Source organism: Echiichthys vipera (genome assembly GCF_963691815.1).
Source record: "Echiichthys vipera genome assembly, chromosome: 16".
Lineage (NCBI taxonomy): Eukaryota > Metazoa > Chordata > Actinopteri > Perciformes > Trachinidae > Echiichthys > Echiichthys vipera.
The window spans coordinates 16,296,757-16,324,755 of record NC_139841.1 but is presented as its reverse complement, the minus strand read 5'-3'; the positions used below and the strand labels follow the sequence as shown (position 1 = coordinate 16,324,755).

Here is a 27,999-nt window from a genome sequence, read left to right as displayed (position 1 = left end):
CTGAAGACTTGTGCAGTAAACTTCACTGTAACTTCTGGAACTGTAACAATCTTATATATGTTTTAAATGACCTTTTATGCGTTTTAAATCTTTTATGTTTTCTTTCCCAATGCTTGTTTTATGCAAAGCACTTGTTGTTGAATTGTCCTATACAAAAAAAGTTGCCTTGCTAATAAATATTTCCCGTAGATCTAAAGAGTTCACACTAAACACTGCACTTCCTTGGGAACACAAGGAACACGCACAGAACATTTGTGTCCGATAATTATTCAGCAAACAATACATCATTGATGACTGAAGAAAAGGCGAAGATGTGAGAGGAAAGTAATGAAACACCACTTTTTGCTGCATGTAAAGAATATTTGTAGCGGAGGTGTACTGTTAACCTGTCTGATACTTCATCTGTTTTTTAAATTCCATAATTTACAATCACAACTACTTTACTACAAGAAACATATTCGTTTTATTAATTAAAAAAAAAAAAACATCAGTAACTCTTTCTATGAAGACATATATAGTGAATTATGAGGGTATTCATAAACTCACCTACACACATCTCACCTTTCAGCTGTAGTAAGTACTTATAGTATAATGTAATATTCCATGCAGAATAATCAGTTCATCATTGTGTTAAGCGAAGTAAAATGCATAAATAATAATGCATTCTTTGTCATAACGTTTCATTGTTGGTGGTAAGTAAGGTGTAATGCATTTCCAAAAGGATCTGTGCTACGTTCTAACAAATTATTATGCAAGATACCAAAATGTTAATAAACAATATAGAGAATTACAGGTGAAATTTTGCAATTCACCATTTTCATTAAATAGTAAAAAAAAATCAAGGTTGACAACATGTATTTTGTCTTTTTCTTACTTTAAATATATCATATTGGGATATAAGTTAAAGTAAGCAAATTTCAATAGTACATTTATTCATTTTTTATTAACATTTTGTCAAATGTTGCCAAATTTCTAATAATTTCTTGTGATGCATCAATACTAGGGGTGGAACGGTTCACAAAATCCACTGTTTATCACGGTTTTCGGGTGGTTCAGTTTTTTTTCTATTTCTTTTAGGTTCTAAAAATACTATGTATCAGATCTATAGCCTAATAATTAGATTATTTTTTAATCAGATATTCTTAAGCACATGTCATGCAATCATGCAAAAACTGAAATAATGAGGCAGCTTGTATAGGCATTACTGTAACTATCTTAAATTTAAGTGAAGTGAGATTTTGAAACGGTAGGAGAGACATTGCTACAATTGCGCGTTTATATATTTATTTAGCAAAGAGGTAAACAATTGTTTGCCTTCTAGGTAAGAATATAAACACTTTTACATTATCAAATCTTGAAAAAATGAAGAAAAGAGGTTTATATGTAAATTTGTAATATGTAATTTTCCTTCTTTCTAGGGTAACATTTTTTTCCCACAATTCTGGTATTAAAAGATATGAATTTTGCAAATCTGCCAGAGCTGAACTTTTATCTCTGTCCCATCCCGTACCTTCAGGTAGGCCATAGTGAGCAGAGGCAGCAGGGTGAAGGGCACCAGGTAGAGCAGAGCAGGCTGTGCAGCACGATGGATCCTGGAGGCCACAGTGGCAGTGAGCAGACCTGAAGACAGAGTCACATCATCATTAATCACATAATTATTATCATTATGTTTAAAATAGGCTGAAAGAGAACATATTGCTTAATGGCACCCAAACAACTACAACTACCACCTCCAAACATACCTAACACTGAAACAACAAATCCCCTGACCTTTCACATCCATCCATCCATCGATCGAATGCTTACCCACAAAGTATCCGATGAGAGTGCAGTGGAAATAGGAGACGCGCTGCATGCGTCCGGAAATTGGGACTTCCCCATTTGCTTGCTTCTTGTAGTTGTCATAGCGCAGGACGAAGCATAACAGCAGCCCCGGCATCACAATGTCTCCTATTCCCAGCATCGAGAAGTGACTTCCTGTGGAGCTGCACGATGGAGAAGAAGTGGAAATGAGTTTGGGAGGGCAAAATACAGAAACACTAGAAGAATGGTCCCAAGCAAATACACCACAAGTCAGGCACAATAAATGTAAATTTCATTACTTCTGTCTGTGCACAAATATAAGCCCTGTGCAGCAGGAAAGGAGCTTAACATGCAACTTGTTAGTGCATCAGCAGTTAAGAAATAGATTGTACAGCCAATATTTTTTTTCCATGCAACAAAAAAACCTATATCTTCACGCTAACCGCCCTGTGAGGCTGTAATGCCCATTACAGATGGAAAATAAAATTGTCAGAATGTTTTCCCCCTGTGGTTTCATCAGTCTCACCTGGGAAAGACCAACTTTCCAGGTAGGGAGAGACGGGGGACATCGCGGCCCATCCCTGGCCCCAAGTGGAGCTTCCTGGACAGAACATCTATGGGATTTTCAGCAGGTTGGGTGGCAACTTTGACCATCACATTACTATTGAAGATATAAGCTGAGAAGAACACCTGGGGGGGAAAAGTGAGGAATTCAGCCGAGCAAGAAAGGATCAGAATGCTCAAAAATACTCACAATGTATACTCTATTAATATCAATGTAAACTCACTCACTGCATCTAACAACTCAAAGCAACTAAGATCAATTTATCCCATTCACCTGATGTTTGAAAATTATTGTTAACATCAGCAGGCAGTGGGGAAATAACACTGAAGGCAGTTGTGTGCTGGCAGGTTGCTAAGCACCCAATGTGATAAATATGAGAGCAAATGCTGGAAATCTACTCTTGTACAACATCAGCAGAAGCAGTTTGTTATGTAGTGTCACTTGTGATTTGATCAGTCTGCATTTAGTTTGTATTTGTGTGCAGAATGTCGTTTTTGCTCTGTTCTAATATTATATGTAACAAAACCTGAGAGAAATTGTGGCAGTTTTCTGCAGTCAAACATTTCTCGTGTGCCTTTGTAATCCTCATATTAAAATCATCAGTCATGATATTGGTTCCCTTCATGTTAGCTTTTCACTGGTCATTACTTTTGTGCTTTGTGCCCAGTGCAGGCGCGGATCCAAAGTAGGGAGCAATCCATATATGGCTAATAAATCACACCTAAATCTACCAGTGCCAGAAAAAAGAAAGCTACACATAAATGTTTTTTTAATTTCTCAGGATGAAATCGTGATGTTCATTCAAATTTCGGCTCAAGGGGACATCTCCTATACGTTGTAGCATGCTCGCCTTCCTGTTTAGAATGTATCTTGTTAATTTCTGAATCGTAGGTAGCTCTGTTGTATTTGTTCAGCCATGGTATATGGCTATCAGACAGAAATGTTAACTTGTTACTTTTTTATCTTCAGTCTGACTTTGCCTCTTCCGTGGGTGAAGGGGATTTGAATTTCCCTGAACCACTTACTAGAGACCAACGTATCCGCCGGAATCCAAAATAATTTTAAGTCAACACTGATGCGTAGCCATGCTAACATACTGGTTTTGCCATGGTATTAAAATAGGTAACTTCGCAGATTTTCAACCATATCTGTTGATCAATGGGGTCCCTACTCACAGGGCGTGACGAAACGCAGACCGCCCATGCGAGGATCCGCACAGTTTCCATTTAGTGGAGCGTATTAAAACAAAGTATGATGCCAAGCGATATTGAGAAGACATGTCATCTACGTTAACACAGCTGGACAACAGCGTTAGTCCTGCTCTTGGCGCTTATTGGCATATCGTTAGTCACCCCCTGTGGCGCTTATTGGATCAATTGCTTTTTCAATCGAGAAACCGCTGGTTCATGTCACTATGCCAGACAAATCAGACAACTTGATGAAGTGTGAAGTAAAGGTCCCAGGCAAGGTGATTACTGCATCAATGCCAACTGCCCAGTTCCTTCAAAACACACTGCTGCTGGAAAATGGATCATTTTCTAATAATACAGCTGGCAATTAAGTATTTGCTTGTGTATGTCAAGTAAACACATGTAAGGGCTTTCAAAAGCTGAATCATTACTATTTTGTATGTAGTCGTATAAAGGGATAATATTAGGAGACATTTTTTATCGTGTGTCCTATACACAGCCTGTGTGCTGGCAAGGGGTCGGCTGTGATGAAGATGAGGTTTTTGAAGGGAGCATATCTTACCCAGAACACATCATAAATGAGAAGCCCCGACAGCAGCAGGCAAGACACCTTCAGACTGGGAAGCCGCACGAAGGCTATCATGGCGACACACAAGCCCATGGCTAAAGCTGTGGGGAGGAAAAATACAAGATATTTAGTTAGTAACAGTAACATTTTTCAGCGGAAATGAAATAGCACGGAACTGATTTTAGAAACTTTATTTAAAAAACATTAATTACTGTGCACACAGGAATAATTCATTAGTCAGACTGTTCTGATGAAAGTTCTGTCCCAATTCACTTTTGGGTGCACAAGGTATGACCTGATAAGACCCATGGTGGTGGTGAGATTAAACATTGAAGCATATCAGGGTTTTCATGATTGGAATATTTGACTCAATAAAAGTATTTTAAATTCTTATAATGACTGCATTTTGTTAAAAATGGTGTGTATATTGTGGCATTTGTACTAAGCAGGTGTAATGGTGATAGGAACCAAGAGGGGCACTGTAACATTATTTTACTGGTTCCAGTGCTGAGACACACAGTATGTGAAGCTTGAGCCGAAATCTTTTACAAATGTTGTGAATTTTATAAGCAGACTTCGATACAGCTCATACTGTACACTCAGCCATCAAAATCCTACAACAAGCCTTATTAATTATATTACAAATTATACATTTGTATATATACAAATTATAAAATGCTCTTTTTAACCTGAAATGAGCTCTGAATGCAAACAAAACTAAACATGTGCCATTTTCTAGAGCCACAGATATTGTGGACAATAGTTTGCATATTACCACATTGAATCGACATTGTATGGAGAGAGTAGAGTATAAATATCTTAGTATCTGGCTGGATCAAATAGTTATGTTTAAATTTCACATTGAGACACTCGTCAGCAAGCAACAGCAGTAGGTAATTCATAGTGGTGTTGTCTACAGAAACGCCTCTGCCTCCACTCTTAAACCTTTAGTTTCAGATTATCAATCCACCCTTACATTTATTACCAGTGACAGTTAATCTACCCAAATAGCATCTTTTATGTAAAGGCTGGGTGGGCATCTCGAACAGTTAGACGTGGCAGGCATTGGTATCTATTTATTTATAAAGTCCTTAATGGCAATTTTCCTTCATATATCACTTCCTTAATAAATTGGTTCTGTAGTCAATAAAGTGATCACCTAATGCTTGAAATCCTGCTTTCAAACACGACATTTCGGGAAACTTTGGTTTTTGTGCTGCACACATTTTACAGCACACAGTAAAACTATACTGTTTTAATTGTACCCTTGACATCATTAAAAATGTGGGCATGCCCTCAATGATTCCTCAATATATAAATAAAAGGTTGAAAAAATCATTTGTGGGATCATTTTCCAATTCAAAGAGAATCTGTGCTTCTTATTTTTGAAGTGTTACCATTTGTGTCAGGGCTGCAATGTTCAAACGCTGCCAGTAATATGTTTTAAATTACTGAAGTCAACTGGGTCAAATAAAAGAGGTGCACACCCACGCACTTGTCTCTGCTTCGTCAGTGCTTCACTAATATTCCAACTTTGATCAAGAACAGCTTAAATGCCAGTTTTACATAGCAGCTGACTGACGTCAGTGTATTCTTCCTGTGTTAGCATGCATCACACAGCAGTAAGAGCTAGAAAATAGGGTTGCTAAACACTTCATGTTGCATGAGTCATGATGTCAATGTAATGTCATTATGTTCCTTCTTCCCCAGGAGATGAGAACTGAATTTTGTCCAGACTCTCACCTTTAGTAAATCATTTTTACTACTCTCCAACATCAAAGTTAGCAGCTATGCGAACAGAACTTCTCCTCACACAATCCATTGTCTAATAACTGGCAATGTAATGAATGTGAACCCAAAACCCCCCTGCAGCTCAGAGAAATGTTACTAATCTTTGGATCCTCATAGTACACAACCTGCTGAGGAACTATAATCTGGGAACCTTGAAAACACTACTCAATCCTGGTAAATGGAAACACTGACAAATCATGACAGACAGAAAGACACACCGTCCATGAGAAGCCAGTGTCCAGTCAGCACCCAGATGAGCACCAACAAAACAGAGAGGGAGAAGGACAGGAGCTCAGCCAGAGTAAAACGCCCACAGCATCCAAAGGAAATCCTGCAATAAGACAAATAAGAGAAACTAAATCACACAGAACTAAGATAAGAAACAGATGAAAGGTAAGGAGAGACATTTACAGGCTGATTTTTTTACCATGGAGTAGTATTTGCATTCTTGACGATGAGCACAGAACAACTAGAGCACTGTATGGGTGAGGGAATAGAGCGAATGGGAGCCGGTGAAGCGGATAATACTTTTGGCTTGTAATTCATTAAAAAAAAAACCCGATTCATCCAGTAGTTTATGTATGCAGCTAGCTAATGTCGTAACTAAACAGTATAAGTGCAGAAGTTGTTCTTCTGGAGTCTCCAGGTGCCTTGTCACCTTTTTCTGGACTGGAGTGGCACTGACCCTAATTTGCATGTAGCCTGAGAAAACAGGCCAAGTGTAAATCATCTCATCTGTATTTTATATTAAAAGGACCTGAAATAATAAGGGACCGGAGATGCATAAATAATAAATATGCAAAATACAGCCTTAGCAGCCGTCATTTGTGAACATATTAAAAAATATTAGTATTATGCTATGAACATCTAAAATTGTGTTTTGTAATAATTGATTACATTCCTATCCTATAGCTATTTGTTGTGAAATAAATGCAGATACAATTTCAAGGATTTCCAGCACCTGTACGAACTGTGTATTAATATATATAAAATACAGACAAAACATTACAGAGGAGCAACAACAGACGTGATTTACAGATGCATCGAATCCACATGATTTCCTTACTTGTTCTGTGGAGAGCAGGGTCTGGTCAGATACTGGCACATCGGCAACAAGAGGAATGCAAATGCGATTGTTGCAAGAACTGAGGAGAAGAGGAAAGCACAGCAGTGAAACCAGAGGCCTAACACACCTCGGCGGCTCAATCCAGATGTTTTCTGTGAGCTTAATCAGGCAGTTAATGGTCTTTACAGGTTCAATAATCAACACAAACAAGAGGCTTTCTCGGTGTGTAACTACCGAAAGCCTTATTACAGTAATTCTACCGCTGTGGTGTTTTTGTGTTATGCCCCAAGAGCTGCACTCACCTGCAGTGCAGATGGTGAAGACCACTTGTACAGAGTCAAAGAAGAAGAACATGACTAGCAGAGACACTGAGGCTCCTATGGGCAGGAACAGGGCCTGTGTTGAGTCTATAGTCTGAATACCTGCAAAACAATACACACTAAGTGAGGGCAATTTAAAAAAAAGCAGGGAAAAATATGAAGAAAACAGGAAAGCTTTTTGTCCGGTTGTCGTTTCAGGCCTCACCATGTATGTAACACTCACTGTTGTTTGTGTTGCTGTTATTGAAAGCCCCTGTTGTTGTGGGGTTACCGTCTTTATCCTTCTCCTGGTTCTCACAATCCATGTTTAATGACCTGCAGGAGGGAGGGGAAGAGAGCTGGAGACTGTTAGCCTTTTCCCACCAGAATGAGGGTGCATATGCAGGTTAGTTTAAACATGGAAAACCCTGCTTAAAATAGGTGATAAGAGTCCTTGCCCAATGCCAGTAGATGGTGTGTCACGTTCAATGTCACAAATGCACTGGAAAGCGGTTACTAAAAAGTAGAAAGCTAAATGGAGGCCAGTGACAATGTTATGGTGGTTACTTCGTTTTTTTATACTTGTTACTTAATTCAGTTTCTCTTTTAAAATTGGTGCCGACAAATTGGAACGATCTTAGGGACGATAATTAGTGTCCACCTAGCCATTACAGCTGGAGCCAATAAATACCGACATGCTACAGAGTCATTTGTGACGGGAATGAATGCCAATTGTAACCTTTCCCACTTAAGACATTGTGTTGGACTCTGGAGTCAGTCATTTGAATCTAAAAAGCATGTAAATTGTTTCTATGAGGCTGTGTGGGAGTCTTCTATAGTGAATGGATTAGTGATGACTATGGCTCTTATAAAGCAATAGCTCTGATGCATATCAGTTTCCTGTCAACAGAAGATGTCTCAATCTTTCTTTTACATTGAGTGTAGAATTTAGTTTAATTCATTGGTGAAAACGGGAGGAAGTTTGGGTGTGATGTTGAATTAGTGGCTAAATGTTTAGCAAGTGGGAGGTCTGTGAACTTTACACATACCACTGTAGAAGTGTATCACGGCGCAACACACAACATCTTAATTTCCTTGCTGTTTTGATCCCCGTTCATATCTGACAGTTATACAAATAGTTGTAAAAATCAAATATCCTTGTAATAATATTATTTCCCCTTCATTTCCTGCACGTATTACCCCCTTGCAGGTTTAGGCCTTTCCTACTAAAAACATTTTCACATGTCACACAGTAGGAAAAAGTGTAAATGATAAAATGAATGATGGCTGAATTTATTTAGCCTATCTCAGTGTGCTACCTGACTGTCACACTGTCATGATTTACAGACACACTTTAGTAGAACGGAGCATTAATGTTATGAGTAACACCTGTATTTTCCCCTACTACGACAAGTAAAAATGTCTGCTGTGAAAGGTGCTTAGTACCGGAAACATCTCACAGTGCAGAGTAGAATCCTTATACATCACTACAGTCACGTTTCCATGGGGGGTATTATGAACCGTTTCTATGTCTATTCTTGTGTGTAATCTGTATGTAAGGACACAAAAGCCAACTTTATTTTATATAAGGTTAAAGTTCTTTGTGCATTGTCCCTGTCAAATTAAGTAACATGACAAATGTAACGTACATTCATACAGAATTTCCAAAATATTGACAAAGCGACTAACAGCATTTCCACCTCGGCTAAGTATAAAAACTATATTTGCTTATTTCATCCCCTGACAGCATGTGCTCAGTGCAGCTTGATTTGATCGGTCGTAACTTCCAAATAATAACCGCAATCTAACAACCATAATGTGCCCCTACCATTTCTTGCCTGATGTGTTTTTCTCCTACCACACGAATTGGCCTCTATCATGGAGTGACGATGGAGCATCATATTGGCATGGTCCTCTCTGTCTCTTTCTATTTGGACAGTAGATAAAACCGTATCAATAGCTCACATATATTTGCAGTTTATTGGAGAGCTGATACCTAATTGACTTTGCACCTCAATCATACAAATAACGGATCGATGAGCAAAACATACCTTTCTCTCCAGCCTTTTACTTGATTAGACTCCTCTATAACAAATGTGTTTTGGTCTACATCCTAATGCAACTAAAGCAATCAAAACATAATTAGGTGCAGCAGGACTGTAGATTCTTTCAATGCACTAAATGCACCAAAATCCCATTACGTCTATTTTTCATCGGGTACACCAGGACTGTGAAAGAGCCCGGTGCTGCAACAAGTGTTTCTCACTCACTCTAACCGGATTATGAACGTTTTTACGAGATTGAACTCTGAAGAACGGGTCCATATATCAACTGCATGGTAAATAAACACCATTCACACACATATTCACCATAAACACCAGCAGACATATTTACTTGAGGTTCTTAAATTCTTGCAGCCTAGGACCCAAAAGTGTATAGAAATATACAAGGGCATTTGGGGCAGGGAAAGAAACAGGCCTGTGAGTTGGGAGTATTAACTGAAATACAAGAAATTTGAAGGTCCTTGCTCATGTGGCAAATGAGACGTGCTCTGTAAGTCATTGTCCACTATCCTCTCGACAGCTAAAGGGATTGTTAATTTTGTGACGCTCACCTGAAGCTGCCATAGACGATGAGCAGGATGGAGATGAGAAAGGTGGACACCTGGCTGGAGTCAACTAGGGAGTACGCCCTAAAGAGAAGAGAGAGAGAAAATACAAATATGAGATTTTGAGCACAAACATCTATGTAATGAAACTAGAACATCACTTTCAGTGTAATACTGGAGACAAAGGTACAGTGCTTAAAAAAAACTGTTTCCAATACAACTATCATCATACTGACATTACATTGATTAACTGTAACAAATTGTATTGTATACTTTTCTACTAAACACAAGTTGTCATTTCCTTAAACATCTCATGAAAAGCAGGGAGATGAATGCGCCTAAAAATACACAAGTGGTATTGTGAAAACGCTCCCAGGCTGTGTTGATATGCGGCCTCCTCCTTTTATTGGTCCTAACTGGAATCTTTTACACATTGCAAATCACACCGGCGCAAGTTAGCCGACTGCAACTTGATATTGATGATTATAATTATGTAAGTTTGGGCATTTTTCCCTCAAAACACAACACAACCGTTTTATTTTTCACCATATTGCCGATTCATTACAAGCTGAGGTGAGTGAAAGCACATTTGTTGTTTTGAGTTCAAACCCCATCTGACTCACTCAGACATCCCGTTATCCTTCAGATCAATTCAATTTTTTTTTCCGGTAAGTAATTTAATGTATGATAAGCTCTCTGAAGTTTTTTGAAAGGAAAATATTCTCTCCCTGCATGGTGCTTTTGCAAGCGTGATAGTGGAGGTGTTAGCAAAAGAGAATACTGTTGTATGATCACCGCACGACACATGTATTATTACATTGCCCCTAAATTTCATCCGTGGCACATCAGTAAAATACTTAATAGAGCAAAACTATTATGAAAATAATTATTACCCACTGGGGCTACATCAGAATAGAGACAGAGTCAAATTGGACCTGATTCTAGCCAAATCCACTTTAATTTGGATTATGAGAAGAAGAAAAACAGAGCTTCGAAAGCTGTACAGAAAATACTACCACTGTAATTGTTTAACTGTGTTCAATTGTGAAGGTATCCCTTCCTCACTGAGTGAGGGCGATTTTCCACCTACTGTATAACACATTCAGTCGTACAAACCATCAGTTGGAAACATGTATAGACACTCCACCATTTCTTAGTATGCAACTACAATTTAATAAATCAATCACTTCAGATGATGCACTGATAATCTCACATCAGGTGTAGCAATTTTTTCACCCCCATTATGAATTTCTGCAGGCAGAGATACGCAGCCAAAAACACTTTGACATCCAAAATTCATGTGTGTGCGGAGAAAATATTATATCTAGAATTAAGATTAAGGAATACAATATGTATATAACAGCAAGCCTTAACTAACCAAGTGGTATATAAATTTTATACAATGCCTATTTGATGTTTGCACTGTGTATATAAAAGGCTTAAAAAAAAGAGTTTATTTGCTGAGTTGACCATCTTCGAGAACATCTAATACAATGCGAAAACATTTCAAATTACCACACAACACATTGATGCCGCCCGCTACAAAAAAAATGCTGCTGTGTTGCAGCGAGCCAAAAAAATCCTGTTCCCCTGAGACCTGTAGGCCTCATAATACACATATGAGGCCTACAGGTCACATACACACAAGTATGCAATGTAGAAAAGGAAAGTGAAACAATTCCAAACTAATTTAAGAACATTTTGTTGCCTTTAATAAGAATAAAATAAAAGACATTGGCAAACAAGCAATTGGTTATGAAAAACAATAAGGCAAATGTGATCAATATGGCCCTAGGCTGTCTACAAAGGAAGAGTATCTTCAGTTTGTTCTTCTAAATTTCAATTAGTCATCAACTACTGATGTCATTTGGGTGCATATGACTCACCCATAGTTTTGGAAAATAAGCATTAAATAGCTTTGGTCTTCAAAAAAGAAAAAAAACATGTGGTTTTATTTGTTCCATTGTTTTACTTTTCAGTCATACCAGTCTTTTGTGCAGCACCTTGGGTTTTAAAAGGTGCTTTAGCTACCTACTTACAGTTAATACTAATTTTTTTATAAATTATAGTCAGTAATAGACAATATAAGGTGGCATGTATTAGTTGTATGATATGGCCAAGATGCTGTCCTGAAACATCACACAGATGTTCAGTGACCTAAGAAAAAAAAATGCCTGAGCAGGCTGAATTTCATCAGCCAGATCTGTCTTCTTTATACAATCTAGTATAGCAAACAAACCCAGCATTATAAAATAAAGCATACCAGTCTGGGCTTATTGCAAGTAATCTGTAGACTAAAATCACTCGAGAAACTCAGCAAAAAATAATCTAAATACCTCTTGACCTACATCCTCCTCTACCAATCTGTACATGCTATTTTGTTTCGTGAGAAAGACTAGACAAAATAAAAAAGAGCTGATGAAGGACATCATAATGCAAAGTCCTCTGCTAAGGGTTGCTGTAAACACCTTAGACTGAAAGCGGTATCTTACTTCGGTTTCAAGAGGGATGAAGTGTACTTTTTGGATGAAGGATGAATGTGGCTCAAAAACTTTACTTATCCAGCTCATTTTTAAGTCTGTAAATCAGTCAAACAAACAAAGATTTTGTGAGCTCTCAGAAATAAGAGCTTGTAAGATTACACATCTAACTAATCCTAAAATTTCATTTTTTTCCCCACAGACAAATGTGTAATCAGGCTTCTTCTTTGTAGACTGATGCTGCGTCTAAGCACCAAATTGTTCCCATATCAATGATCTGGGGCCTTGACGTAGCACAGACTTGACAGGCAAACTTATAATGCAGGCCCTTTTCTGTGGAAAAGACAAGGCTGCCATTGTGAAGAAGCTGCCTTCAGTTGGGAGGTGCAGATTTGACCCCAATCCTAACCTGTCTGTCTGCTGTCAAACTCTCTGGCCATGGGTGAGGAATGCAGGCCGGAGTTAAAAAAACAAAACCAGTGACCCTCAGTAGTGTCATCATCGTCTTAGGCTGCATATTTAGCTCCCCCAAAATTTCATGAGCACCAGTGCATCCAACACTGACATCTATTATCCATCAGCAGATTCATTTGTCTGACTTATCTAACCAAGTGAAGACACTGCTATTGTTATACTCCACCATTTTATTAGTGTTCAAATTCACTATGCTCTACAAGACGTCCCACAATGCAATAACAAAGTGTCAAAAGCATATGATACAATGCAATGCATAAGATATTAATGATACAAAATTGCACTTGTGTGAAACTACACCTTTTTATTTTGTTGGGGTCTGTGGGTTAGCAGCATGAAATGGAAAGGATCCAGCCAGTAGTGTGCCAGAGCGCAATTGTGTTACGTGCAGCAGTCGACTGTGTTTATCTTCATTAAATCACCTAAAAAACGACAACAGGCTGCTACAGTAACCACAGTTGCCACATCAGACTACTCGGTTATAATGCAACACTGCTGCAGTCTTTCAGTGGTTACGCTGTATAAATTAGCCTAGTGGTTAGCAGACTTCCTCTGCTCAGAACATTACGATAAGTTTCCCCCACATTCTAACCCTCAGTTCAATTTCGACTTCCAAGGGGCTTTATCAACAGCTGTAGGCCAAAATGCCTCTGGACGCAATTAGATAGACTTACAACCAATCAGAGCAATGAACCATGTCATGTAGCACTGAGCCGACGGAAAAAGGTAAACAGACTACGGCATGCAGAGATGAGCTGTGATGGTGTAGCATCAACATGACTGTGAGTATATGTTGCCGTTTTAGCCATTAGAAATGGAAAATAGTAATTCCACATCAACTGCGGCTATCTTGGTTGTTTTTTTGAAATGCCTGTTGTCCGAAACCTGTCCCATATGAGATAAACCGTTGTGATAAGCTTGCCCAGGATCTAACTGGTTGAAAATCGGTGTGAATGGGAGGAAGACCAGACATATCAGCCAGATCAAATAAAACATGAGCTCATAGATTAGTTTCCTGGCGAAATCATTGGTGCAGGTAAGATAGAAATCCTTACACAAGGAAATTTATAACAACCAAATAGAAATATCAGGGCCTCTATCTGAACTCCGCTCTTTTTTTGCTGGCATGCAGTGAATACTATTTCACTTCAGTGTATCGCTGGGCTGCATTACTAGTTTTCTTCCAAGTACTGACAACAGCCCTTGCATAAAAAGAGCCTAAAATCATTTTTCATTCTGGTGCGCATGTGACACAAGAATTCACAAATTTCATTGTGATTGTCTCTTTCATTCATTCAGTAGCACAGAAATGACTATAGGCTGTCTAGGAGGGGCGGGGTAACATGTAGTTCACTGTGGAAATAGGACACCGGGACAATACTGCATCATGTAGCTTTGCCCTAGTCTTGTTTGTCCAACACCAGCCTCTACTTAATGACAGTAAAACACACTCAACAGGCTCATGTTTACATTTTCATCAAATTACAAAAGAGTATTCCACACCCAAAATGTAGGTCATAATAAACGTCTGACAGTATAACCGATCCAAATATGACAGTGTTTCTTTTTTGTAAGTTCTAAACTAAACAGGTTAAATATCCTGCCAACAGTTTGGCCTCAAGCATTAAGAAAGTGATTACCAAACTGACCTTGTTCTCCTAAACACAGACACTAATGATGTCACTGCCTCACTGTCAACACAGTGAGCAGATAGACAGCTGGTTTAATCTACCACAGACCTAATTCATATTCTAGTATCGAACTGGTTCGTCTGAATTCTGCACACAGAAGCCTGTAGAACATGGGTGAGATAGATGAATGGAACATTTAAAAACAAAATACAATCCCGGACTGTTGAGGGCTGGATGGCAGCCCGAAGTGCCATAAGACGTCCTTGTTCACTGACAGACTAGGTTTTCAATAACACAATTCCAATACCGTTCTCCATCAAGCCAGTTGCATGCATGACCCGACCTCTAAGGGCCAGGTCACCAGAGGCCACAATGAAGACTTTGCCTCCAAAAAAATAAGTACACCTCACCCACATTGCTGCTCTGGGTGTGTGTTTACATCCCACTGCTGCAGTTAAGCTTGAGTGAATGAGTTCAGATAAGGTCTAAATAGAAATGATTGATGTAGAGAGCATGTGAGGTCCTCCTGGGTTGGGTTTGTCAACTCAGAGGGAACAGAATGCCCCACACAATGATGGTTTTAGAACATATTTGGTAGAAGACAATCTTAAATATATTAGCTGCTGGTCGCAGATAGCAAGACTGGGGCTCAGATTTATTAATTTTCCTAATTTTCTCAGAACACAATGAGTAAAACTCTCAGCCTGCATTAGATCCCTGTATCTTAGATACAGAAGGCCACTGTTAGGTGTTGTTTCTGTTCAAGACACAAGCAATAGGTGCTTCAGTAATCTGCCAAGCAAGTCAACGTGTGCTCTTAGCTCAGAACACAGCAGCATTAAGGCCAAACTGCATGGGCTGCGTCCATGGTGCGACCCGGCTGCCGTGGGATGCCCACAGCAGAGTGTCCATTATATCCAATTAAAGCTATTACATGGGCCACAGGTGCCACACAGCTCAGCTGTAGTTTGTCTATTTTTCTCTCTGTGCGTAGCTCACCTACCCTCCAACAGGTTAAAAACTACATAGAACTATGTAAAAAACAAATACAATATGTCCGAAAATGAATAAGATACATACCTCATTGTAGTAGGGAGCATAGTGAGGCACCACAGCTTCCAGAGCAACAAACTGTGTTAACACTCAATGACACACAGCTAAGCTGGCAGCAGTCACACATTCCTGGCAGAACCTGTGCAGCAGGTATAAAAATCCTGCTACACCCTGCCACTTACACTGGGCCTCCGTTCTTGATGTAATTGTAATCGATGTAGTTGTATCTACATATTCAATAGGGGTGGAACGGTTTATCAAAAAAATCAGTCTGTTCGGTACGCTTGTCACGGTTCGAGACACGTGTTTACGGTTCGGTTTATGAGGTGCAACATAGCTTAAGCCTTCACGACCGCTGTCCTTTCTCGTATCCATCTCAGCGCTACCATCTCAGCGCTACCGTCTCAGCGCTACCGTCTCAGCGCTACCGTCTCAGCGCGTCAAATACCACAACGCTACGCACGCTCCTGCTGCGCTCTTCTTTGTGGGTTTCTGAATCCTCTTGGCAAGAGCTCGCTAAGCTGCGCTCTGTTGTTGTTCTCAATCGTGTCTGTCTGGTTAAATCCGTGGTTAAATCACCACTGCAATGTCTCTTTCTACTCTAAAAAAAAAGGTTGACACAGAAAACCGTCAGTTCACCAGAGAATGGACAGAGAAGTTTTTGTTTCTGTCTCTGTGAAGCCTGAGTTTACTCTGCAGCCATATCGGTGTGTAAAGAGGATAAGTTGATACAAATCATGCTACTCTGCATTTATGTTCTGTTCAGTTTTGTCAGTCACGTTTTTGATGAATAAACTAATGTTTCATATGTGATTGTCAGCCTGGTAAATAACTAGTAACTGAAGTAATCAGATAAATGTAGTGGAATAAAAAGTAGAAAATTTCCACTGATTTTAAGTGGAGCAGAAGTATAAAGTAGCATGTAAATAAAATACTAAAGTAAAGGACAAGAGCCTCAAACTTGTCCTTTAGTCTAATTGAGTGAAACCCTCTGGTTAACAGTTTTGTTCATTTAACAAGGATTGTTTTTTGACAAGCTTGTTGCCCTTTGAGGCCTATGACTACTATTTACATTGATAAAATAAGGACAATATATTCACTCCTATGTCGCTGCATTGTTTTACAATATCCATTAATGTGATGCTCTTATTTTTACGGCCCCTCATTTTGGATAATTTTTGTCAACTGGCCCCAATTCCACATTACTTGAATAGCCCTGATGTAGCCTATTTCAGTCAGTTACGCAATTGCGGTTTGTGCGTATTATAGTGAAAGAAAACCTAAGTGATTATATTCTTACCTAGAAGGCAAACAATTGTTTACCTTTTTGCCAAATAAATATATAAATGCATGCAATGTCTCTCCTACCGTTTCAAAATCCCTCTTCACTTTAATTTAAGATTAGTAATCTCTAAACAAGCTGCCTCATTATTTCAGTCATTGCATGATTGCATGACATGTCCTTAAGAATATCTGATTAAAAAATAATCTAATTATTAGGCTATAGATCTGATACATGGTATTTTTAGAACCTAAAAGAAATAGAAAAAAAATGAACCGAACCGAAAATCGTGACCCCAAAACTGTGATATGAACCGAACAGCTCCACCCGTAATATTTAACTAACGCCGGGTTTTTCCTGTTTTATAAATTTGGAGGCAGCGCGCTTACCTGAAATTGTCTTCTGCTGCACTGGAATCTTGATTAATTATCAATATAGTTCTATAGAAGCTCAGTGGTGATGTTTTCAACTCGGTTCAACACGGTTCAACTCGGTTCAACTCGACAAGCCGAAGGGGTGCGGTTGATTTTAGCTCCGGGCCGCAAAATGACGTTGACGCGCCGCATGTGTTCCTGCGGGGCTCAGAGGCGGATCGAGCGAGCAATACAATGATAAGGACAGGGAGCGCCTTAATCAAGAACAAAGCAGTGAATCAGCCGTTTCATCGCAACTAGAAATGCAGCTGTAGTGAGTATCTCACTATCCCTGTCCTCATTTATGTTAAAATGCTACAAATTATATCCAGCTACGAAAAAAAAGCCTGAAAAGTCGGAGATTAGAACAGAAGTACAGAAAGGTGTTGCTATGGAGGCGTACCACTAAAAGATTTAAATATACTATGTCTTGAAAAAAAATGCACTTTCAGCATGACAACACACCTGCTAACATCAAATTACCAGAAGCAACACGTTTTTCCTCAGTATACATTGCATATAACTCGTTCTGAGCTGTGTCTGAACCTTGAGTGCAGTGTTTCACTCCACAGACGAGTGAGTTAGCCCACAGACTGCTTAACCATCATGCGCCAACATGGTTTTAGGAGACAGACGTTTGTTGCAAAGTCTGCCAAATAAAAACAACATATACCGAAAAATATGTTGATGTTTCAATATACTGTGCTTATGTGTGCAGTGTTTCGCTGAACAGACAACTAGCGAGCAGCACGTACGGCTTAACCAGATCTTGTGCCAACTTGCGCAGCTGGTAATCAAAGTGTTTTAGCAGACAGACGTTTGTACTTTAACACTAGCAGTGTGATTAAAAAGTACTAGAGTGCTAAAAAGTCCTAGTGAATGCTTGATAAGTAGACTATGCGGACTATTGATCAGTATAATATGGTAGTACCAGCAAGAAATAAAAACTCCTTTCACCCCTGCTCACACTGTTCATGGCCCTATTCTAACCAGAACTGATTTGTCCACTTCAAAGTCCACGACAGACACCCAATGTGCTAAAATCAAATCACAACTTTACATTAATAAGCATTACAAGCTGCAAAAACATGTCAGTGAGCTGGTATGGGTCAACGCCGTCTATCCGCCAGCTTTGCTATATATCTCTGCTCCGTTCAAACGCTGTGCTGGCGCAGAGCAACGCGTTGGTTTCATTTGCTGCTTGGCGACAGCAGGACTCTGGCACTTCTGAAACACAAAGTTTCATACCAAAACCCATGTTTCACCCATATTGTATGATTTGCAGACCTAATGTCGTGGAAAAGAACTCTGACATAACCACACAATGCATGCAGATCCGGCCTGCGAGTGAATATTTACTTGCTCTTTGAGCAGAAGCTCGTGAAAAAGTAATTCCTGGCCATAGTGGCCAATGTTGACAGATCTTGTCTCTCGCATCTCAGTGCAACCGTCTCAGCATGTCTAATACCTGTGCGCTGGGAGACTAGCTCCATGAGCATCCTGTAGGTGCGTGGTCACAACGCTCCATGTATTCCTGCTACGCTCGTTTCAGCCTGGTTAAATCACCAACGAAATGTTTCTATCTGCTTTGAAAAAAATAAAGTTTGACACAGAAAACTGGCAATTCAACAGCAAATGAAGAGAGAAGTATTTGTTTATAACTGTCAATGTGAAACCCGTGTGTTTACTCTGTAAATAGTGTATATCGGAGGAAAGCAAAAATCTTAATTAATAAAGTAGCAAGTAACTCAAGGTATCAGACAAAAGTAGTGGAGTAAAAAGATATTTCCCACTGAATGGTAGTGGAGTAGAAGTATAAAGTTGCACGAAAAGAAAATACTTCAGTAAAAAAACAAGACCCTCAAACTTGTGCTTTAAGATAAATACACCAATTACTTTTACTTAGGTAAATGTTTTAAATATGCAAAAATTAACATATTCAACATCACCTACTTTGTGGGTTGTGTGAATAATTAGCTGATTTTGTCAGTGAAAGGCCAAGCTTGACCTATATTGTACTGTGCATAGTTTTAATAATAGGATTTGGGGATTGGATCTTAATAACCATTAGACATGTCACGATACCTGCCAATAAACCGCCCCAGAAATTATGGCAATAAGTGATAAATATCCAAAATAAATAAACAAAACAACCAAAAACAATAAATGAAATGGACCCTCAGTCTATTTAAATACATTGACACGTTTAGTTGCTACTGTTTTACAACAAATGCGACAGTCATTCGGTTTGAACCTGAATCGCTCCCACACAGCAGCTGTGATGTCCGCTTTGAAACCAATTCCATCTTTGTTTTTATACCTCCAAATCTCAACTCCCATATTCTCTAACTTGCTCTTCACACGGCTCTCCTGCTGCACTCTGGGTAACGCCAGGGGTCTGCCCCCCCACACTCAGACCGTGCGGCTGACAAGTAACTGACAATACATGTGACAAGGGTTAACTCCTCATTACGCTGAAGAAGCAAGGGGTCAGTGGAAACAGATGCGCCAGAGTGAAAACTCTTGTCACCCAGTCTCTTTGTAAGAGAGACACCAGGAAAATGGAAAAATGGAAATTACTGCAGCTTGAAAAGTTATCAAGCTCATTAAAAGTCATCATGCGATTAATTGATTTATTGCGACAGGCCTAATAACCATGTTTCCTGAGGAAGGATTTTTTTTTAACTAAAAAGGCCCGAGGTACAAAGAAAAAAAGACCACTACCTAACGAATATTGACAATATGAACGTGCATCATCTCATTAAAAATGCTTGCATATTTGACAGCAATATTAAAAGGGATTATTTATCATTATACATATTTTTGACATACCTTTATCCGTGTGATAATACTTTCCGGACAATATCCTACAGACAATATTGCAGAAATGGTTGGTTATACACTACAGCAGGAGGATACACAGATGGGGACAACACCATGTATGTAGTCAGAGGTAAAGACTGTAACAACTAATGACAAGCAGCAGCTAGAATTGACTATGACTAAACACTACAAAATCCATGTAACCCTCCTAGGCTGATTTGTTAAGGGATTGCAGAAGAAGAAAAGCTATTATTGTTGATGGCAAATATACAGTATTGACATGTTAGCTAATCACTGCTGCGTGTGCCCATAAGCTAAGGTAATTTTACCAGTACAGAAGACGATTTTCTCCACGCATGGACATCAACACTAACAAATCAAATCAATCCTGCATACTGGGGATGGGCGTGAGTGACTGATTCCTTGAGTAGTCCTCGTTTCAAATTATCTCGATTGGTGAACACTTGATAACTCAACAATTGAGGGTTTTTTTTGCGTGCACGCATGCGTTTGTGTGCGTGTGCGTGCCGCACCTCTTGCAGCGTTTTAGCAGAGCATCACCTGCTGATACCTGCCACCTCTGTGCCAGCGGAATGCATGTTCTCCACAGCGGGACTGATCATTAACAGAATGCGAACGTGAATTTAATTACATTTTTGTAAGGAAACAATGTTTTTCGAAGTTTTGGTTGTGAAAAAATAAAACCTTAAAAAGGGTAACTGTGACTGTTTTGAGAATAAGCATTTGTTGGTGGGTAGGCTGTGTTGCTGTGCACCATTATTCTTGCAGGAAGATACGTTAAGTTCTATAAATAGATTTGGAAAAACGAGTACTCGATTGGCCCTTGAGGAATTGATGTGATCCCTCGATCTAGGAATTAACTACTCGTGCCCGGACTACTCAATACAATCTACAGAATTAAGAATAAGACAAAAGTGCTAAAACAATCAATTTATCAATTAGCTGATAAACAAATAACCAAAGCCATTTTCACGTATGAACTATGGACAATGTGAGGAGAATCAAGGCCAGATATTGTCCGAAGTTTCCCTGTCACACATGTAGCACACAACAGGAGACGCTCTGTGTCAGGCGCCTTCTCACTTACTGGAAATACTGTTTGGTTTAGACAAGGGGTGGCACCTGGGTAGAGCATGCAGATGGTGGATCAAATCACAGTGACGGAATCAGTTTGTGGTTTGATAATAAACAACCAAGTCTCTTGTTGTTCCTTTAATTTTTACAGACTATTTTCGGACCGATTCGTACCAACAGATGTTCCTGAATCTCATCATTTCCCCAGCCAGACTTTGCCTTCTTGTTTGCCGTGAATACTCTGATGCATTGAGCTGCTCTACTCACACATGGGCTCTCCCGGAAATTAAACAGTCTTTGTACAAAGGAGCTGGCGGGGTGGTCTCCAATCTACCTGATTTGGATTTGCATTCTCATATACAGTAGCTCTGCCGGGTAATTTCGGGTAATTTCAGGTTTGCAGTGCATGTGTGAAAAATTATCAAGGAAAAATAGCAATGCTGGTTACAGTTCTTTGAAATTTGTCATAATGTTTTGACATGTTCGAGACTAACTTGATCTAGTGTCAGCCAAGAATACCCTACAGTATGTGTGGGAAACACTGCACACAGCAAAGTACAGTTTCAGATTTTTATTTCAATTGATGTGGTTGCTGCCATGTAAACACTGGAGATTACACCTTGCACTGCGGGCAGAGTGGTTTAGCTAAATGACCTTTTATCACTCTGGGCTCATTTCTTATTAAATCTAAAAGAGAGAAAGCTTGGAAATGAAGGAACTGATGCCTTTGTTTACCCATGTGTTACAAAGAGTTGTCTGCTACTTTACCAACAAACATGTGAATAGGTCCATGTTATCAGACATGTGCGCATCACATTATATTAGCCTTCAATTACTGACTTTGCTGTAATGCTTACTATCTCCCTCCCTCTCCACACTAAAAGTCCTGTCTTCTCAGTCATATTCTAAACGTTAATGGAACATTTGATCTAATACGTTGCCACTAGGACGACGTATTGGCAAGAATCTATGAATTTGTGATAATCTGTAAATACAGTGAGGTAAAGTTTCAAAAAATGGTCTCACTACAATTAAATGGCTACTATGAGGACTAACCCTAGGGACTAACATCATCATCATCACACATGATAAAATTGGGCTCACTGAATCCACAAGAGTCTTGGCTTTCCTTTTAGCCCAATTTATGCAATTCCAAGAGTGTTTAGGAACATGCAGTATGCAGAAATATTCAAACCATTGGAAAGTGTTTACTAAACCAGCATTTTAGAATAGGTAAAAAACAACACATTTACTGCATGCAAAAATACTGCATGGGATTAGCATAAAGTGGGCATGTCTGTAAAAGGGAGAGTCATGGGTACCATCCAAAGAAGCCATTTTAATTCAGAGGTCTTGAGGGGAGAGGTCAAAGGACCCCTTTGAAAATGGCAGTTTTTCCCTTACTAAAATTTAGCCCAACTTTGGAATGTTATTAAGCCCCCTTCCTGACAAGCTAGCATGTCATAGTAGTACCAATACATTCTTCAGGTCGTCTAGTTTTCTTTAATACACGTTTATATAATTTGTATACAAATACCTTCACTATAGCTTTAAAACGGAGCCCGCTACAGCCTCTTCAAGATAGTAATAAACGATACAGCGTTTCTGAGAATCGAACAGTATCACAAAACATAAACCAATAAATGTACTGATATTTTTTTACACCCCTAATTGTCAAATAATCACATGGCCATGATGGTATTGTGTGACAAGAGCCTTTGGCTATTCAACAAACGTTCAAATAGGCAAAACAATGACTATGGCAAAAGTTTTATTTAAACAGAATAAGGGCCAATTTCTGCCTACAAGTAAAATGACAGACTAGATGAGGTCTCTTCTTACCTAATATGACAGTGACTGACTGACTATATATTCACCTCACAAAGTACCGCATTCACAATTTCACCAAAAATGTATGGTTGAAAGTTCTGCCTTAGACAGGAGTGATTAATTGCCAAGATGCAAAACTGAAAATGAGGAAGAGAAACTAGGAGAAAACAACCCAATGAACACATGTGTACCAGTCTCATGTTAACATGGAGCCATCTACTGAGGGTGAGGACTCAAGCTACCTGCTGCTGTGAAAGCTGTTGAAAGTGGGATCAAACCATGACTATCAGCTTTCAAATAAAACCCCTCCAAAACTGCATTAGCCTGTAAGTCACCACAAGGCTAAACTGGGCTTGATGTGGTTGCCTTATAACAGTTTATCCAGGCAGTAATCTGTAGATAGAAAACTAATTGTGCAAACAGACGTGCAAATTTTGCCAAGCACAGCATCTAAACAGACAAACAGTCTTAACACACAATGTCATTGGAGGTCTTCTAACAACTTGTTTCAATCAAATACAATTAATAATATCATTTATGTCTGTGGTTGCTTAATGCAACAATTTCAATAACAAAATGCAGAATAGTTTTTTCAGACGCTCATAAAGCAGAACTTTAACTTATTGAGTGAGCGGTATGACACAACACCGTATGCGTTTCTGCTTTCAAGCTAATGGGAGCATGGCGTTGCAATCAATGGCTCAAGATGTTATATGATGATGGTAGATATATTAAACAGACCAAACTGCCACAAATAACATTTCCAAAGGAATGTTATGTTCGTGAGGAAAGCTAGATTTGTGATACTGGATGGGCTTGATTTAAAATTGGCATCTTTATATTTAATATAAAAAGTGTATTGCAGAGCACCTTGTGTATTTCATCTTGTGTGTGTGCTAATTTACCTCCCTGGTGTTGGTATGGAGTCAAAACACCACCTACTGACCAGGTAATAGAAATGAAAATACAGAAGTGATGAAGTTACAAGTGCAGCAGCATTAACATATCTCAATCTCAACCGAAATTACAACCATGCCAAATGCAGCGTTTCAAGGTTTTTAAAACTCCTGCATGCAGAGATGGATGAGAATCATGCAATTTGAAAATGTTCAGTTCGGTTTACAATTCAATCTTGAATGCACACTCACTCACAGTGTAATGTCTCTTAAAAACAATCAAGATTTACAGACATAAATATGAAAGAACAACATAACAACAGATCGTCACTGTCCTTAATGTTTTTCTGCTTAGCTTGCACATCAACACATACTACTACACACTCAAGCCCCATTCAGATGGGATTTGTATGTCTAGTCGAGGCTGCGTGGTTTTTAAAGGAAACAGCAGCAATTTTAAGAAATGCATTTGTTTCGTTAAGAAATTAGACAAATAGATCTATTTTAATAGAACATGTGCTTCAAACAAAGAATACTGATCAGATTTCAGCCAGATGAAGATAAATGCAATCTGTATCGTGTGATCTAGGGGTGTATGATATAAACGGTATAGAGAATACACCTGTTGGAATTTGCGCTACAGCATGAATTTGGACTACGTGCGTGCTGATCTGGTCCAGGAGGGAATATTTACTTGCCTATGTGAAAAAGGCCATAGAGGCCGATGTCAACTGCTGTCCTCTCTTGCATCTCAGCGCACATGTCTCAAATAGCGGCTTGATAGGAGACTTGCTCCATGCGCTTACTGTAGGAGTGTGGCCCCAACGCTGCGCTACGCACTTCTTCGCATGCTTCTGCATTGCTCCGCTCAATAACAGCTCGCTTCCCTTTACACCTGTTGTTGTTCTTGCAATCGTTAAATCACCACCACAATGTTTCTTTCTACTTTGAAAAAACGAAAGGTTGACACAGAAAAACGGTGTTTCACCAGCAAATAAACCTGTGTGTTTAATCTCTAACGAGTCTATGAAGCAAAAATCTTAATTGGTAAAGTAGTAACTTAAGTTATCAGATAAATGTAGTGGAGTACGAGGTAAAATATTTCCCACTGAATTTTAGTGGAGAAGTATAAAGTAGCATTAAAAGAAAACACGCAAGTAAAAAACAAGAACCTCAAACTTGTAGTTTAAGATAAATATGCCGTGATATAATACTGTTACCGTCTATGCTTCAAATTATACCGTGATATAAATTTTAGACCATACCGTACAGCCCTAGTGTGATCACATTCTTACAAGAAAAATCCTCCTACTCTGTCTCTTCCTGCTATCTTAAGCAACCCTGACAAAAGCTAAAAATAGTAGGGGAAGTTGGCATGTCTCTCCTCAAAAAAATTATTTAAAAATGAATGACAATCGTCTATAGCTTTGCTTCCCTTGACCTGGGTAAAGCACTGTTTGTTGACAACTTGACCAGACCCACCACACTGTTTGTTTGTTCTTAGAACAAACAAAAACATGTAAAACAGGATTCCATCACCTGTTATTGGCAATAAACTAATTCACTAGTTTTATTCTTCATGCTACAAAACATGATAATTTGTCAGTCCATGAGGAGGTTGCCTGGAAACCACCTGAGACATACACTGAGCCTCTCAGATGTTAACACCCCCAAAAATCAACATTACTAAATTAATGTTAATGGAGAAAGGGGGGTTGTTACGTTGTATTCCCTGATCCAAGTACTGCTGTTACCTACATGCTGAATATAGAGATGCACCAATATCGCCTCCGATATTGGCTAATTAGTCTTTTCTTTTTTATTAATATCATACACAGCAAGTTAATTAAGCCATTGTTTGTTGGGTTTCAGGCATCTGCTATATTTTATATAACATTTCAAATGTTTGTGTCAAGGTTCATTCATTCAACAGTAGTATCGGATTGGTATCAGATTGAATCGGAAAAAACTGGATCTGTGCATCTCTAGCTGAATATTGAGAATAATGTCATGACAAAGAAATTGCCCAACTGTGCCGCTGTTTATGAAAACCGCAATGACACAAAGGCAGTATATTGTCAAAAATAAAAAAGTCATAGTGTTGGCAAATATTCTAGTATCCAAATATCCCAAAAGATATTTTGTCTACTGATCTCAAGTCATACAATTGATTTGATAAAATTAGACAGTCAAAATAATCACAAAAAAATACGACATTAAATGTGAGTTGTGATAAAAACACAGCATTTCTGTGGACCCCAATCTTTCAATAGACCTAGTCTGCTGTTGGAGAGTTATTGGTTTGGACTATTCAGACATAACATGAGCATCAGATGCGGCTCTAAAAGTGACAATAAACATTGAACACATGTTGCTGAGATCAAACAAGCATAATTTAGCGTAGAAGTACATTAATTAGCAAGGCCTCCACACAGTCTAGTCATTTTCATTCATGGGGCATTTCAGTGATCGCATCATCATCTGAGTTGGTTTTATATATTCTTCCTTTAGCACTAAATGGCTTCAAGTGTGCGTTCCTCGCAGTTCTGCACACCATCGTGATCTATGAGAACCTGTCGTGTGTCACACTGCCAAGCTCGCCCTGAAACTGGCATTTTCGGGACATGATGCCTGCGATGCGTGTTAGCTAGTAGCTTTAGCTTTACGGCAGAACCTTTGTTATTGTGTGCAGTGGGTCGACGTCGACTGCTAACCATCTAAATCAGCCAACACTAATTTGTTGACACAACTAACCTGCAATAATCTGCTTGACACTTTAATGCAGACGTTGTGCTAATCGGGCAAAAATCTAATTTTTTTTAAAGAAAATTAAACGCTGATAGTGTGAGCGAGTCATTCACCTAACTGGCTAACCCAAATGAGCTTATCAAGCCGTTAGCCAGTCAGCTAGCTCTTTTAGCACTCGCTCGTTCACAATAGCACTATTGCAATTGACCGAAGCTGAATAGCGGCAAGGCTAATGGAAGGAGGCTGGGACACGCGCACGCACACATACACTCTCTCTCTCTCTCTGAGCGCTGGGGTATGACACCTGCGCAATAGAACTGGAGCTGCGCTGTTGGATGGTTGCCGCTCAGGTGCTCTTTTAGGGTGCGCTTATGCTTCTTTCTTCTAAGTCTTTACACATTTATTAATTACACAGATAAAGTTCAGTACAGTGACAAAATCAGTGCTATTACAAATCAAGTATGATTACTTTCGGAACCGGGTCACAACTCTTAAACATAATACTTTTAATTGTTCTATGATAATGCGCCAGCTATTGAGCCTCTCGGCAATTGTAAACCAGATGTGACTGCGCATGCGTCAAAGCCTGAAGCGCAGACATTTCTTGTGTGTCCCAGCCTGCTTCTATTAGCCTTGGATACCCTTAGCATAGCGTTAGCTGGTGGAGCTGATTAGCCGCTGCTAGCTAGTTTGCTGTTAGCAATATCAGAGGTGCAGGGGGAAAAAATATGATGAGTGACATTTTTTGCTCTCTACACAAAGATACATGCATCTGAAGGCGCCTTTTGAGAGCAGCCAAGTGTTTTCATGAATTGTCAGAAACATAATTCATTGGTTTAGTGACCTATTATCAATCAGGCTTAGCCGCTAGCAGCAGCTAACAGTAGGAAGCTGCTGCTAATCGGTAGCGCGATGCCTGTGCGCACTCACCAGGATGAGTAGCCCTGCTCCGCCATATCGCCGAAAACAGTGGGTTCCTGTGGCTAACACAGATTCAGGTCCCGGTGACAACCCGATGGGACCTCGGAGAGAGGTTTTTCTGCGTATCCTTCACAACCCAAACGTCCTACCAGTTACTTTTAGGTGACAACATGATGATACATCTCCGGCGACAGCTAGTAGTCACCAGCTGAATATCTTGCAATTGAACTGGGAGTGATGGTTTTGCTATCGTTAGGTGGACAAGACAAAGCACCCCGAGAAAAAAAAAACACTGATGTTATTTTCGTCAGTTTCGCTTAATGTCCTGCCGTCACCCCCAGCCCGAGAAGGCTCGGTCTCCAACAATGCTACACCCGCTGTAAATCCATATTCAGCCCGACGTATCCACTGTAAATTCGGGTATTCCTCAAGTCTGCACCCCTTAGCTGTTATGGAAGACGTT

At 39.4% G+C, this 27,999-nt stretch overlaps 1 protein-coding gene across 2 annotated transcripts in view; it reads right to left on the bottom strand.

The window, feature by feature from the left end:
• sppl3 (signal peptide peptidase 3) overlaps window positions 1-27,999 on the bottom strand; it is a 30,366-nt gene extending 2,367 nt beyond the window's left edge. Inside the window, exons 1-10 of one of the 2 annotated variants that reach the window (XM_083929937.1) lie at window positions 27,546-27,999; window positions 9,897-9,974; window positions 7,509-7,618; window positions 7,286-7,405; window positions 6,984-7,062; window positions 6,136-6,248; window positions 4,121-4,227; window positions 2,330-2,493; window positions 1,807-1,985; window positions 1,511-1,620 (exon numbers count right to left, since the gene is read on the bottom strand). In XM_083929937.1, coding sequence (XP_083786063.1) covers window positions 1,511-1,620; window positions 1,807-1,985; window positions 2,330-2,493; window positions 4,121-4,227; window positions 6,136-6,248; window positions 6,984-7,062; window positions 7,286-7,405; window positions 7,509-7,618; window positions 9,897-9,974; window positions 27,546-27,571 — 1,086 coding nt within the window. In that variant the 5' untranslated portion in view covers window positions 27,572-27,999. The remainder of the gene's footprint in view (window positions 1-1,510; window positions 1,621-1,806; window positions 1,986-2,329; window positions 2,494-4,120; window positions 4,228-6,135; window positions 6,249-6,983; window positions 7,063-7,285; window positions 7,406-7,508; window positions 7,619-9,896; window positions 9,975-27,545) is intronic. The other variant, XM_083929938.1, reaches the window with a different exon arrangement.